General features: G+C 41.4%; 1 protein-coding gene across 2 annotated transcripts in view; it reads left to right on the top strand.

Moving 5' to 3' along the window:
• UNC13B (unc-13 homolog B) overlaps positions 1 to 16,064 on the top strand; it is a 223,462-nt gene that overhangs the window by 18,769 nt on the left and 188,629 nt on the right. For both annotated transcript variants that reach the window (XM_062017878.1, XM_062017877.1), the window contains exons 2-3: positions 10,776 to 10,805; positions 12,657 to 12,756. In XM_062017878.1, coding sequence (XP_061873862.1) covers positions 10,776 to 10,805; positions 12,657 to 12,756 — 130 coding nt within the window. The remainder of the gene's footprint in view (positions 1 to 10,775; positions 10,806 to 12,656; positions 12,757 to 16,064) is intronic.

Raw genomic sequence — 16,064 nt, 5'->3', positions numbered from 1 at the left:
GAAGCACAGTCTAAAAGAATGTGTCTTCCAAGAGATAGTCACAAACATAGTGATTCACTCTAGCATGTTGCATCCAAGCTTTTTTAGTAAAAGAAGTAAAGGCTGTAACAGAATATTAGAGAGAGGAGGCAGCTTGGATTAGTGTTCACCTCTTGGTTGGGGAACCAGGTCGCCTGACAGAGTTGTCTGTGTTGCCAGCGTCAGGAGGATTAACCTTTCATAATCTCTGTGATTTGAATAAGAGATTTTGTTCCTGTCCTCATTGCTCAGTTCAAAGCAGCTGCAGAGCAGTAACTTCAGTGAATCTTCAGCAATGTGTCGCTGTTGGTCAGCCAAAAAAGGAAGAAATAGATGTTAGAGGATTTCTCCTAGCTGTGTTTTGTAGCAACCATTTTTAGTGATTGGGTGATAAGTGTATATATGTGGAATTATTCTATAGGGGGAAGTTGGCCACATCCTCAGTTTCCTTTCTATTTAAAGGGTGTTCTGTTACACAAATAGTATGAAATCCATTTCTCCATCACCACACTCTTTTTTCCCTCCTGCCTGAGAAAGCAAACTGTGAGCAAAGACATCATCTCTTGGTTTGTAAGCACAATGTCAAAAAACTCAAGTATGTGTTTGTTTTCTCATGCCTCAAGAAAAACTTAACTGGTCCAGACCAATCAGTTAAGAGGTAATGCTCACCTGGCTGTACTAGGTCAGATCAAAGCTAGGAAAGTTTATCACCTTGGTGGTGGTAGTAGTAAAAAGAGACGTAGTTCTGCTTGTAGCACTGCAAAAGGTGAAGTATAATTTTCTTTTATGTTTTGTGGTTGTGGAGGGAGTATTAATTTTAGTTTTTAAAAAACCCCAACTAAACTATATTTGCTGTCTCAGATAGCAAATTATCTTGCCTCTCTTCTAGTGGTAGTCCCTTTCTTCTCAACTGAGAGTGATATGGGTTTGCTTGTGTTGTGTGCCTACTTTAAAACATCTGATACTGGTGTCAAGTGACAGCAAAGATATATAACAAAGAGGCTAAATTGTGAAGTCTTTAAAGCACGTCTTCCCCTTTGCTGTTGAAAAAGTATTGAAGTGGAATTTACCTGAAATTTCCCAATAGCATCCTAGATCATCTTTTGAAGTCCCTTCCAACCGTTAAGATTCTGTTACTCTGTGATATTGGGGATGGAGGAGATCTGGTGACAGAACAAACCATATGAAATTCTACTTCTCAAAATATCACCTCTAGGTTTTAAGCCTAGAAACTAGGGCCATATTATTCTAGACTATATACTACTGTATCATCATGTCATGATTTTTCTTAGCAATTGTCTAGATATTTGTATGGACATGGTGCCAGGCTAAATGAGGTTGTTCTGCAGACCTTCCTACTGTGACATGACTTTGAGTGCAGACTCTAGTTGAGGGTTTGCAAAGAGCCCTTGGTCTTCAGGGCAGAAGACATCTGGCAGGCAGAAGACACCTGGTTTGGTACTCAAGTATGACATGTCATTGATGTCTAAGTGTCACAACATTCAGTTTGAGTAGTGGGACTATTGTACTTATTCAAACAACTGATGTTTAGGAAATAGTACACTTTGAATTGACTGGCTTTGTTGGGCAGTAACCACAAGGCAAACATCTGTGAGATGTCGAAAACATCTCTGTGGAGTATCATTTGTGAATACTCTTGTGAAATGTTCTTGCAGTTCTCAATGGAGAAATATGACTGGAGAACTGACACTTCACAGCATTCCTTGGTGAAGAAAACCATATGAATGTAGATTGAGTACTCCACTAACTGCATCACAGAGCCTGGGCTTTTGGTTCTGTGTAGCAAACAGATGTTGAAGTGATGGCTAGGAGTGAAGGTAAATTTCAGGTAGATGTTAATATGCTGATGGGAAGTTTATGAAGAAACAAACTACAATTCCAAATAAGCATCTGAGTGTGCTGGCTCCCACCTATCTAGAGTTAATTTCTCAGTTTGCACTGAGAGTATGATTACTGTCAGGTAAGTTGAAAAGGTGAGTAATGAGGTAAAGTTCTATCTGGAGAGCAGCACACAGATTTGGCATATCTTTGAGGCACTTTGTGTTCCAGCACAGACTGTGGCTCTTGAGAACTGGAGTTGATATTTTCTGCACACCTTTAAAGGATGATAATGAGATGCATTGCTAGAAGAATTTTTTTTTTTCCTAGATACTGGGAATGTATCATTCTAGTGAGTCCCAAGTGGGTAGAAAATGGCCTATAATTCTCACCCTGTTCTAGTTTCTTGAAAGGTGACTTGAGCTCAATGGGTTGATCAGTACTGTGTAGACTGGGAAGTGTTCTGAGACTACTTGCATGCCAGCTGAACTGTGGGACCATGCAGGTGGGAGAAATGGGGGTAGATAGCCCCATAGCCTGGAAGAACATCTCCAGTGATGGGAATTCCTGGAAGAGAGTCCTGGTGTTGGGAATTACACCATGACATGTTCTGCTTCTCTCTTTAGACTACCACCTTCTCTCTCCTTTGCAGCATTTAGCCATACAAGCTACTTGGAAGTAGGAGCCTCTGCACTTATTCTGTTTCCAGGTACATTTCATTTAAAAACTGGAAAATGTTTTATAGCCTGTTGGCACTCTGGATTCACTGGCAGTGCTAATCTCTTTCAGAAGGTTGTAAAGTTCAAGGCTTGTGTGTGCTTACTTTCTTTACTGCTTCCCAGCATCTGTTTTCAGCTTTTTTGGCTGTATGGTTCATGAATATGGCTTTTTCCCAGACAGAAGAAACAATATTGTCAAGCTTATTTCATCTGCTGCTTGTCTGAAATCAATTGAATGCTTCCTACTGCCTTTCAGGAAGATTTTTCTGGGGTCAGCTCTAAGTACACTTCTTACAGCTTCCTTACTGCAAAGCAGAAGTTTCACTAAGTGCTAATGCTTAATGTAATAATGATTTGAGCTGTGGTTTGCCAAGTAACTTAACAATGTTTTAAGCATTTTATTGGTAAGATCTCCTGAGGCTTAATGGTTGGATATAATCTTTTCTGAACTAAACAGTTCTATAACTCTGGATAAAAAGATCTACATGTTTTGAAATGTTGAAATCCTTTTGCAGTACCTCATGGTCACGGCATTATACATAACGATGTTTCATCAGTGTAGACCCTTGTCTGTGCAGTCTTTTGAGTTATCACTGTATCCACTTAGAAGCTCAGAGAGGCAAGGGAGTTCTGCAGATTGAGACCTGCTTTTTGGTGAGTTTCGTTCCTCCTTTCCTCTCTGTGGACTTATACTGTCTTAGTTGCTCTACTTGAAATTTTGTTTTCACACCAACAAATAATAGCATTGCTTTGCTGCCTGATCAGAAAAGTGCTCATGTAAGGATCCTGGAAGAGCAATCTGATGTCTACTGTAACTTCAGGGAAAGAATAAGTTGCAAACCTGTTTAGTTTTCCTCTTGCATTTTGTTCCCTCTCACAGTTGCATTCTACATTTTTTCCTGTTCTGTATTCTCCTAGTAAGATGCTTTGTTTCCAGTTTGTTTCTTGTGAGATACAGGTTCAATTTTTCTGTCTGAAACTCTGTTCACAATGTCAGTCTTCATGGCCTATCTTCTGCAGCACGATTCAAAGTTTTTTAAATTGGTGTAGCATTTTCTCTACCTCTGAAAACCTGTTGCTGAAATAATTTAAGAAATGTTTCAGGTAGATGAGTTCTTGAGCTAAGCAACAAACAAGAATGCATATGAAACCTCTTAGTTCAGGAAATTGAAAACCTGTGTGGTGTATAGCTGAGTGCATCAAATCAAATCTGGTAACAGAGTAACCTGTAAATGAGACCCAGCTGTGTCTCTGACTGAATCTATTTTTGTTGTTGGTAGTGTTTAGAAGACTACTTAAGTTAACCAGTTACTACATTGAAACGGTCACAGAAAGTAAATGGAATTGTCATCCATTCTGTCACACGAAACATGTTTTAAAGAAGCAGGGTCTTGTAAGAGAAACCTGTTGCTGATGAGGGCTGAGTTTTGTTTTTCAAAAATAGTTAAACAACGCTTGCCACAGAGTCTGTAAACTTGGTTCTCTACTCCAGTGTACTGTGAGTGTGGCTTAGACTTGAGTGTTTACAACTGCCAGAAAGGATTGTTCTGTTTAAGTTACCTAATAACTTGGGTAAGGGTGCAAGAAGCACAGCACTGTGGAGCTCTGATGTGAGCTGAACTGTGCTGTATACACTTAAAGTTTTATGCAAAAGCTGAGGTGAAAAGTGACAGCACCTTCAGATGTGAAATTGCCTAGCTCACTAAGGTGATCAGATTGAGCAGAAGTCAGATGTATCTGTCATTTAACAGCACAGCGTATTAAGTCTGGATTTGCTCATTTTTGCGTAGTTTGGTCATTTTGCGGTCTTGCTCTCTCTCACAAGTTTCTGTGAATGAAACTGTGGGGAGTACTCCAGATACTCTGCCACCATGCTGTCACTCTGCCCATGGGCTATGACAATAATAGACATTTAGACAAGACAATGATATATAGCTTTTATATACAAAAGCTAGGCTTTTTTCCAGGCAGATTTCAAAGCCTTTCTCACTGAAGTTTGGCCCATACAGCTGGTGGGACATAGAGCCTGGGCCTGTGAAAATTCTGGCAAGGAACAAGTGTGGAGGTGAAGCTTAGTTAAGCAGACCCAGGCAGCAGCTGCAGTGTCTCAACAGGACTGGAATTGTCTGTCAACCTCAAGATATGGGGTGTCAGTGCTATGGAGGGAAAGCAAGGCAGGTGCTGTCTACCTGTGGGTTGTGACACTTGTGTGCATGTAAGCCCTGGATCTTAACTGACCAGAGAATTTACAGATGAACAGGTGAGCATCTGGTGATGTTTGACTGTGGGGAGAGTTACCAGGATCTGACTTTATGTAGTGCTTTCTTGGATTTCTTACGTGAAATGGTGCTGAAGTTAAACGAGCTTAGTATTGAGTGTGTTTCCTCTGACACATGAATCTGGAAAATCCTTCCAAGCAGTCACATGTGTCCCTGCTGCTATCAGTCACTGTCCAGTGGGCACAAAGAGTGGAGTGAATGGTAGAAAGCTGTTTATTGGAAATTCTCTTGTAAATCAAATACACTTAGTAGCTTTGTGTGTCTCTGGACAGGGTAATGAATTTGCAGATCATCTGAGCAGGAAGATTCTAATTCATGTGAATTAGGAGGGACTGTAATTCATTTTCAAGACATCTGGCAAATAGAAATCCTTAGGGTGGATCAATTTGCTACCACAGGCAACGAAACAGAATCTTCCCCACCCCCTTACTTCCTGAGAAGAATCCAAGAGTGATAGTACTTGTTGCTTAAAGGTGGTTAGTTGCTGAAGGAAGCATATCTTCCCTTGGTTTGATGTGGTTACCAAGGCCTTGAGAAAGGTGAGCTCAAGTGGCCAAACTAAAGCAAGCTCTTTGCTATATGAATGGGAACCACAATGTAGAAGTGTGTGATTCTTAAAATTTTGATGAATTATTAACAATTAATAAACTTGTGTTGTGTCCATTCTATTTACTCTAGATGACTTATCGATCTCTTTGTTCAGTTGAGGTGATTTAGTGGTAATGACAGCTTGCTGTTCAGGTTCTCTGGATTCTTCCAAAGTTTTGTTAATCAAACAGATGATGGTTTTTTGCAGGACTACTTGAGATCCTAAGTTAGGAAAATTCTGCCTGTAGGTACAACCTCAGTTCTACAGGTACTGATGGGAATCTCTGCCATGTTCCTACTCTCTGTCAGTTACCAAGTGAAATGGCATTTCATAGGGTCTCTTTTTCCTTCTGGCAGCTGAGCAGTTCTCTGGTCAGCCTAGCCCTTCATTCACGTCAAGCAATAACAAAATGTTATCCTCTGTTTACTGTCAATGCAATCTCAATGTTTACATCTGTTGGTACATGAAGGTACCCACTGTATTTCCGTCACGTCATTCTCAAAGGGAATATACTGGGACATAAAGTGCTCTCTTCCCCGCTTGAGTGGAACAGCATTTACATGTAAGCCAGTAGTTTGTTTTCCCTGGCAGAAAAACAATAAAGCAATAGATGTGACTCAAGTCTCTTGTCTCTCGATGGCCCCTGAGGCTGAAGTAATCTCTCAGCTGCAATAACCACCCCAGCTCAACAGGGCTCTGCTGTGAGAACATGAAGCCCAAGCAGATCCTGTTCTGGGCTTTCTGTAGTGACAGCAGAGGCTGTTGAGATGCTGCCAAGTGCTCTGAGGTCCGTGTGGCCTTCTGTGCCAATTATCTTTCCTCTGAGCTGGTTCAGGAAAATCTTTTCCTTCTGAACATAATTTAACTCTGAATTTTTGAGAAAGCAGCAGAGCCTTTCTTTCTAGTCCTGTATGGGTCTGGGAATACCAAGGTGGCTGTGACATACAGAAACTTTGTTACAGGCTTGGGAAATCATTAAACTACTATTTTACCCAGCTCACTCTTAGAGTTCTGAAGGTATGAGAGAAGTTTCATGGCACAACCAGTACTGTTGTTCTGCCATGGAACATGCATTTGCATTTAATTGCAGACCTCTAATGGTGCTGGGCTTTTATAAGGATCATGTGAAACGAAATGGTGACTGAGTTAAAATCGGGGGTGAGGTCACTGTATAGCCTCTGCTTCCTCCTGCCTGGAGCACCTTTTGGGTTGAAGTAGTGGGAAAGACAACGGTTCTTTGCCCTCAGGGGCAAGGTGAGGATCTGCAGGGACTGTGAATGTAAAATGCTTTGATTTCCAGGGGAGGGAAAGGGATGGGATCCCCCAGGGACAGAACAGTCCTTGTTAGATGTACCAATCTTGTGCAACTAAACAGCCTCTCATGAATTTTATAAATAGCTTTCACGAAATGTGTAGGAGGTGTTGAGTTCCCGACTCTTCAATGAATACATGTGCTATAGCAGTTGGTGCAGGGTTCAGACAGCAAAATTATTATCAAAAACGTGACTATAAAACACACAATAGACCTGAAGGGCTACAGCACTGCCTACCCAGACCTTTTCTCCTAGAAGGGATCCCCTCTCTTCTGTGTGTATGCTGCAGGGTGCACAGGCCATGAATTTGGTGTGTTGACTTAGTCTTGGGTAGTATGAGTGGTTTGTTGTGGACTCTTATTTCTGTTGCTTAAGCAACCTTTGCACCCAGTGCTGCGTATCATTGTTCACTGAAGTCTGAGCACCTGGAAAAGGTGAGAAAAGCACAGAGTGAAATGGAAATATGTATCGATTCTGCTGTTCATTTGGGGACAGCTACTGTAGGAGTTAGTGTTCTCAAAAACACATCAACACTGCATGTGTGTTTCACTGGGGAGAGGAAACTTTGTCAAATTGCTGATCATGAAAATGTGTTTTGAAAGCTCAGCTTTCAGCAATGCATTTCTTTTTAGGAGCGGTAATTAAACTGCATTCTTCCATTCTTCTAATTTCTCTCCAAGCCTATCCATGGCACTATTGGCCTCTGTGTTAGGATGTAGATCTTGTTGTAGTGTGGTGAGTGACCAGCTCCTGGGTCATGTGCTGGATTTAGTTAGGATGTAATCTTTTGACCATCTGCTCAGGCACTGAGTGTCTGCATCTCTCTGATTTGCAAGCACATGTTAAAGGTGATCCTGAATCTGCAGATATTCACGATACTCAAGTTCCCTTTAACTGAGTACAAATGTATTCCCTCTCAGGATGTTTGAGCACTGTGTTGTCAGAACCTTCCAGCAAGTTGGTGTACCTGGGGCAATTTTGGGGCAGCTAGCCAGGAAACAAAAATTTCTTCAGACTGATATATATATAAGTAGATAGCAAGAATTTCTATGTAGGACTGAATTTAAGAATACTGCTGGCGTTTTTTGATCTTTCCACAATAGTTCTGGCCTTTTTTTTTTTCTTTTTCAATCTCTGGCTTCTATTTTCCTTTCCTTGTCTTTGGAAGTGTCTCTGACCCTCCAGCCTTTAGTAAGTGACAGTTGTAGAGCATCTGGAATCCTGTTGTGGGGGGTGGGTTTTTTTACGTTGCAGGCAAGACTTCACTGTAATTATTTTCTTGTCTCTTTACTTAGAGTAATACCAAAATGGTGAGAGAAAAAAACTGTAAATGAAATAAATGTTTACATCGATTTTCATTGCTTTTGTGTCTATCTAATTTGCATCCAGTTGTTTCACTGCAGTCCATCTGCTTTCCAATAGCTCCTTGAACTGAAGTGCAATAGCTGTGTCTCTGATATGCCAAGTCTGTTTTAGTGATGAAATGAATCTCTGCTTGCACAGAAAAAGCAGGAGCTGACAGAATACAATAGGTACAATGTCTAACCAGACAAAAGGTATGAGTACAAAAGTTTCTCTACGGAAGCTAATCCTATTGTGCCTTTCCAAAGCTGTGGTCCTTAGGGGCATGGTGTGTGTTGTTCTGCACCTTGTACCCATCCTGTGAATCCCCTGGACTGATGGACAGGCTGGGTCTTGGGCCTTACAGCTCTTCCCAGCTTGAACTGGCAGACACTCACCCTCTTGTTTAAGGAACTCTATAGTTTCATGGCCAGTCTTGATCCTGAGGATGATGTTGTGGGAGCTGCACATTTGCAGTGATTTTTACATTTCCATAGGAAGTGTTTTCCAGCGGGCTAAGAGAATAAAAACATTTCCAAGTTGCTTTTCATGTGAATTGTTTGGACATGCTGTGTAAACCTGAAGACAGAGCAAAAGAGTTACTAGTGAAAGGAGACTCCCAGGTTTATGATCCAGTTCTTTATTTTTAAGCCCTATTTCTTCATCTGAGGGTGTAATTTGTTACATTCAGTTTGTCTAGTGACATGTTTATTCTTGGTAGTTACTGAGGAGATAAGACTTGATTTTTATGTGGGTCTATAGCAGCCTTGTGATCATTGTTGAACCCTAGGACAGCTCTTGCTGAAGCCTCACACGAACACCTTTTCCAGCATGGTAAGGTGATGTAGAGTTTGCTGCCTTTCATCAAATGAACCTTTTAATATTTAGAGATTGAGACCACAATGTACAGACAGCATCTGTTGCTTAGTTTGCATGTTGCTTGCTGCAGAGACAGTGTTTCATCTCTGTGTCTAGGAACCATTGTCCCACTTCAGCTGCTTTTGTACAAATAATACTGAATTTCCACGCTGGGATTGCCTCTGCTTCCCTTCTAAAGGAAGTGGAGCTTGTTATGAACAGGGAGAGTGACCAGCTGAAGCTTGCTCTGCATGCTCTGCTTTCTTTCTCCTTTTTTTCCTTCCCTAAAGCACATGGACTTGTTTCTCTGTCTCCTGCCTCTTGAAAAGGCAGGGAGAGGAGAGGATCAGAGATGAGCTGGTGTCTGCACATTCTAGGGCAGTATTTTGTGAAAAGCCTGTTTTCATGTGATATCCAAAGGCACCTAGAAAGTGGGTAGCTTGCACTGCCTATTTCTCAGTGGTTAAACAGACTGATTGATTCGGAGATTAAAAAGGAAACTGCATCTTTAGTCAGCAGGAACACTGGCCCCCACCACTGTATGTTTTGCTTGCACCATTAAGTTTACCATCAGAAATGCTTCAGGCCCTGAACCTGGGAGAAAACAAACCCATTTATTTTGTACTTAAAGCCTCATGAGCCTTGGCAATCTAGGTAAAAACTACAACTTTTCTGACTTATGTCTGAGATGCTTCTGGCTCATGTCATACCTAGTACAGTATTTCCTTTGTGCAAACATCTACCTAGACTGTACATGCTTGCAAAGGAGAGTTTCTAAAATAGTGAGGGTGTTCTCCAGGATCACATTCCATTGCAGCTCTCTACATGTAACCATGTAAGAGCCTTTATTTTATTTTATTTTTTAAATGTTCCTTTGTAGAGCATTTGTCTTGGAAGACAGAATCTTTACATAGCATTAAATAAGTGTTGGATGCTTTTGTTTTGTGAAGCTTCATTACACCAATTTTTGAGTCTTTTTGCTCTCTGATATGTCTTGCCTAGCTTGTTTACTAAGTTTTCTTCTTAGTGTTAGTTTTCCAAAGGAGAAGGTAGCTGGAGCCTAGAGATGTCTTCTCTTAGTTCTTACACTTGGCAATGCCAGTAAGCATATGAGCTTGCAAAAGAGAAATGTAAGAGTCTTCCTGAGGTAGACATGGACTATCTTGTCTGGTGAGATAAGAGGAGGTGCTGTTTTATGTTTAAAACATTGTTTTTGATAAATACTGTCCTGGAATTAAATTAACAAAGGAGAGTTTAGAAAAGTGACATTTGAGTTTCGACTGCTGCTTGTTTGGCACAGCAGGTTAATTTGATTTACAGATGTCATACTATAATGCTACTATTCAGGCTAATTATATTCAAGTTCTGGTTGAAAGTCTGCTCTGTACTGTTAGAAGAAATTCTTTGCTTATAAAGAAACGTTATTTCTTTTAGAGTGTCTGTAACTTTGTAAGTGAGGTGGGATGAAATCAGATCTTGCCAAGCAGCAGTAACATCTGTTTACAGCAGACTGAGTTTGAAATTGCTTTGCATTAGTCATGTCATGTTGCGTTTCAAACATTAATCTTCTGATTATTTTTCAAATGCATTGATTTTGAGAGGTGACATGGGGTGCAGATGAGATTTTGTCTCTGGATCTGTTAACTGTTTAAATGAGTGCCGATTGCCAGTTGCCAAGTCTCTACTGGGGATGTTGTCCAATTAATGCGATGCCCTGTGACACTATGACTCCAATGAAACTTGAAATAGAAATTCATCAGGACGAAACATCTAACAGCATCTTTTGGTTTGTTTTTTTCCTTTTTTTTTGTCTTTACAGTAAAAAAAGCTAAACTCCAAGGACCACCAGGTAAGCCATCCTCTGCTGCATGTTCACAACAATGGTTACACCTACCCTCTCACTTCTGTTTGTGTTGCACCCTCCAGCTTCTCTTAGCTCCTCCATGTTCTTCTTAGGAGTGGCAAAAGGTATCCTGAGAATCCAGGCAGCCTGGTTTAGTAGAAAGCTTGAGGCTGTCATCTGGTGTCACAGTACTAAATAACCTGCTTACATGACCTGAACAGGTGTTGGATGAGGAAACATGTACCTTTATTGTCACCAATTCCCACCCCATTCTGCCCTTCACTCTCATCTTCCCTCTCCCCTATTAAAAACAGGATCTGAAAATGTCTGCCAAGCAGAACTTGTGTATGCCTGTCTGTATTCAGTGCTGGATAGTACTGCAGAAGTGATTAATACTCTTATGTGGCAGTCCATAATGGCTGTGCTTGGGATTGAAATCCCATCTGCTGGGTTTTGTGTCTGCATAATAAATAAGAACAAACATCTGGTCTAGGCAACTATTTCACTGTGGTTCATTAGATAGCAAGGAATGCCTTAGCAGACAAACACTTGTTCAGGTGTTTAAATCCAAACCAGTTGCACAGCTGTATTCATGACTTATTTGTTCAGCTTTATTCTCCTGATATAGCTGTCCTCAGATTATAGTAGAAAGCTTCCATTTTGCCTTGTTCATACTCTGTGTCAGGTCAAGATCTGTGTGTTCACCAGCCGGGAACTTCCAGGGAGGGAAAGCTGAGTGCCCAGACTAGAAGGCAATTAGCGTGTACTTTGTCCTTTCTCTAATCAAGAAGTCTACTCATGACTGCAAAGTGTTTGTTCTGTGGTCTAGGTCTAATTCAGCTGAAGCATATGGTTTCACTGACAAACCCAGTCTCAGGAGGATGCAAGTGATGTAGCTAGAAATAAGGGGATCTGACTTTCAGTGACCTCCACTTCTTCCTGAGATTCTGGATCCTGTAGTTTTTCATTCCTCCTTTTCTGTTAGGATATTTGAAGCTAGACTGCTTTGTGCCAACTTAGCATATGTCTCTTTCCAGACTTAATGAAACTGATAGATAGTTGTGAGGTGGTAGCTCCCCTCAAAGAAGAGTTTATTCATTCTTAAATGCTGATATTCAAACTTTTCTATGTGCCTGTGTTTGACTGCATGTGATTTTACTAACAATGAAATAGCAGCAACTAGAAAAAAAACAAGGTTTTCCAGTCTTTTTTTCTTCAGATTTAAAATAAAACTGAAAACATTTAAACAAAGCCTGTCTTGTCAAAATGTGAGTATAATATGGTTGTTCTTGGTCAACTGATTTGAGCAATACAGATCAGTTTTAGCACACGTGTAGTATAAAACACTGTGTTTTCCTTCTACCCCTGACTAGTGTTTGAAATTCTTTGTGGATTCATGGGTGGAAAACCAGGTTGGCAGTAGGAGAGCAGTTGGGTCAAAAGGGAAGAGATTATATGATCAGCCCAACTGCTTCTTGCTTGTATGTTTTGCAAATTTGTTTTTCACTCTGCATGGTCTGCATGATGGGTGGGAATTATTCTGCCTCTTCTTCCTCTCATCTGCATTTCAGTAACAGCACCTTATGTACAGTGTGTCTGTGTTCCTCAGGATTTTACACTCTTTATTTGTCCCTGGTTTACTGCAGATGCTTAGTTGCTTATTTTTGTTCGTGCATTAATTTCTAAAAATCTGTGACTAAAAATTTGCTCTCAAGTCAAAAAGATTTTTTGAACAGTTGTGTCCTTTACCTAGTGATGTCTTCCTATGTGGTTTTCTGCTTTTGGGAGCAAAATGTTGTGCCTGTGTGATGAAAGGATATACTGAAGAGACAACAACATTTTCCTCTCATTCTCCAGACAAATTTAATACATATGTGACCCTGAAAGTGCAAAATGTGAAGAGCACAACAGTAGCCGTGCGAGGTGACCAACCCTGCTGGGAACAAGACTTCATGTTGTAAGTAAAGTGTTGTCCAGCAATGAGATGCTTGTGGCTGTCCTTCCCCAGCACTGACATTTATATGGAGATGCTGTTGTGTTGTCTGGAGTACTTAAGTAGGTAAAATACTTAGTGGCAATCATTTTTCTGTTGTACACACTGACCTGTGCTGAAGGAGATGTGTGCTGGGAGACTGCTGGTGCTGTGGACTGGCTGGCATAGCCTGTGTCTTTGAATCATGCCAGATTGCCTGGATTCCTATTTTTATATCTGTGTGTTTATGGGTGCAGTGAGGGCTGGCTGCTCCTTCAGGGACAATGAGCCAGGAGCAGAGTGTAGTGGGATGGGTGGTAGGGCAAAGTCCTCACTAGCCAGAGCCCAGTCCCACAGTACCTAAGCAGCACAAGTGGGAGTAGGACTAAGAATCAGACCTGTGTCTGCAGGGAGGTCAGGTCATCAGGCAAGTTTGTAGTAATGACACAGATCTGAAGCTGGGAATGCAAGTTACCAAGTCAGGCTGAGGGTTGTGACTGGTAATGAAAACCGAGATCAGACATAGTCCAGCAATTGCTAGTCAGGTACAGAGCAGCAAGACAAGTCTGATGTTGAGCTGGGAAGTCAGTCTGTGGGTTGGGTCTGGATGGATGAGATTTGTGGCACAGCCGTGGCTAAGCTGGAGACAAGCACACCTATAGCATAGCTTAAGCAAGGGCTCAAGCCCAATAGGTGAGCTTAAATGGAGCTCCTGGGCCATAGAAAGAGAGCATGAGTGGAAGCCACTGGTGAGGCTGGCCAGGGCAATTAAGGGCTGTTAGCGCACATGGAGTCTCAACGTATTCATCCTGATTACTTCAGTATGGGAGCTGCTCTTAATGTGTTGATATTTTCTGCCACTGACCTGATGCCCATGAATGTGTTTTCCAGCTCCCCTGCTGCAGCTTGAGGGGCTGCAAGTTGCTGCCATGAGCAGCAGAACCTGTTCCAGCTCTTCCACGGTTTCTGGTGTAGTTGGTACTTCCGATTTGATCTGCTCCTCATAGTCTTGACACATAGCTAGGGATTTCCCAATATCTTTTGGAATGGTGGGTTTTTTTTGCTGGGGGATGAATGACTCATTGACACATTGCATCAGCTTCTGCTTCTATAGCGTTGTAAGACAGTGACCTAAATTTACTAAATCCTGGGCGCCAAGTGCTTTTCTCTGAACTTAGCATGGACACTGCTGTTGTGAGGGGAGTGATGTGGAGTCAAAGCTAGCACTGCTGTTTTTGAGTGCCTCTGAATTGTTTACATAGTATCCATAGTAAGAGAGCCACATAGAATTTTGTGAGTGTGTTTCCCAGTCCAGCAGCAGTTGATTATCCTCTGCTGAAAGTGGGTAGATTTTGCCTCTGGTTGAGGCGTTCACTGGCATCAGTACAATGTTACCATCATAGGTCTGCTACCATCTCCCTTGTTCAGTGGCAGTCCACTTTTGGAGCACTGCATGAGGTGTGTGCTTCTGCATGGAGAGTCTGGAGCCTATCCTTTGGCATCTGTCGGAGCACATGTGCTCCTGAACATGGTGGTGTTCTCAGTTCTGCATTTCCTGGTCAGAGAGAGGCTGTGGCTATCAGTGACATAAACTGTGCAGGACTAGGGTAAGGTTGGTGCAGGAAATTGTTAACAGTCTGCCAAATCACATACCATACCCAAACAACTAACTCACTCTTCCTGTGATTTCTGCTCATCCTGTGTACAGGAACTAGCCTTAAATGTGGCTAGCTACATAGTAGGCTGCTTACCAGTGATTTAAGAATGGCACTTGTTTGTTGGGTGATGGCTCTCACTGTTGCCCCTCCTCCTCCTTCCTCTCAAACAGCCCCTGGAACTGCTCACTGGTATCAGCTGGGAGCTTAGCTAATATGCTGTAAGGTCACTGTGCTGCTTCATAATTAGTTGCCAGGGGATATGAAAGCAGAATATTAGCTGAACTACCTCACCATTATTGTCTGTGCTTTAGCCAGGCAACAACACAGTTGTTCTGATGTTTCTTTATAATGAAAATAGACATGGCAGGGAACGTGTTTTGCATGATCTTGTGTACATTAACTTGTCTCAGGAGAAATAACATTGATATTCCAATACTAGCATTCACTGGTTTGCTCTTTTTGTATCTGGAAAAGGCTTTCGAACACAAAGTGTCTTTGTTTTTTTTTCCCCTGAGAAAAGGATGCTTTTCCTGCCCGTGTTTTTGCTTATCTTTTTCATGATGCATAATAGAAGAATAAACTACAACCAAGAAAACTTTGTGTGTGTTGTTTTTGCTTCCACACTTCTTGTAAGATATAACACACTTCAGTGTTTAGGACTCTGGGGTTTTGTGAGATTTGCTTATTTACCAGACCAGTAATGTGTTCTTTGGGGCATTTTCTAATTTTGAAGCAGATATAAAAGGACTGCACGTTTGCAGCAAGCATCTCTTTGAGTGCAAGTGCAAACTGATATTTAGAACATGCTGATTAAATCGGCATTAAAGTTGTTAGAAATGTCTTTCATTCAAATTCTATGTATGTATGGAAAGGGAGGGACGCCTAATTCATGTCTCTTTTGTTCTTTGAAGCTGTTCTGCATCTAACCAGAAGGTGGAGAAAGAGAGACAGAAAGGCAATCAAAGCCACTGTACCGAAAATCCTTGTTTTTTCTTATCTGGTGACCTGTCCTGTGTAGTTCTGTACAGACACTCATTGAGCTTGTAATGATTGATGTGTTGCTATGTCAATGTATATTGAAGCAAAGAGTGTGGTTTTACAGTCTGGCTGAAAAAGAGAGTTTTTTCCTTCCTTTCCCTTTCTGGCCCCACAGTAGTTTTCAGTCAGCAGAAATATCAGTAATTTCTCTTGTTGTTGCAAGTTCCTGCAATCAGATAAACATCGTCTTCCAAGAGACAAGTGATGGTGTGGGCAGCTAGTCATTATTTTGGTGGTATTGAGTAGCCATATCCAAACAGAGAGAGCTGGAGAGTCAATTTGAAGATGCCAGCAATAAACTTACAATAAGCCTCTGTAACAGGTTGATTTTGAACTCTGTAGACTGAGTGACTCAAGTACTGGACACTCCTGACCTCAATTCTTATGTCTTAAACAAGAGCAGAAGTACTTGGGTTTAAAATAGGTATTAATGTGCTTTGCTGTAGCTGCAGGGTTTGTCTTGAACTTTGGATATACAATATTCTCTTCTAAAGTTGTAAGAAGTCTCTGAGGCAAAGCTCAAATAGATGCTGGGATTTGCAGCAGTTGGTTTTTTTTTTTTTTGGCCATGACTGCAGTCTGTAGAAGTTAGTGACT

Source organism: Colius striatus, chromosome Z (assembly GCF_028858725.1).
Source record: "Colius striatus isolate bColStr4 chromosome Z, bColStr4.1.hap1, whole genome shotgun sequence".
In the NCBI taxonomy this organism is placed as follows: domain Eukaryota; kingdom Metazoa; phylum Chordata; class Aves; order Coliiformes; family Coliidae; genus Colius; species Colius striatus.
The sequence above is the reverse complement of the archived record's forward strand: the minus strand, read 5'-3'. Positions and strand labels throughout refer to the sequence as shown.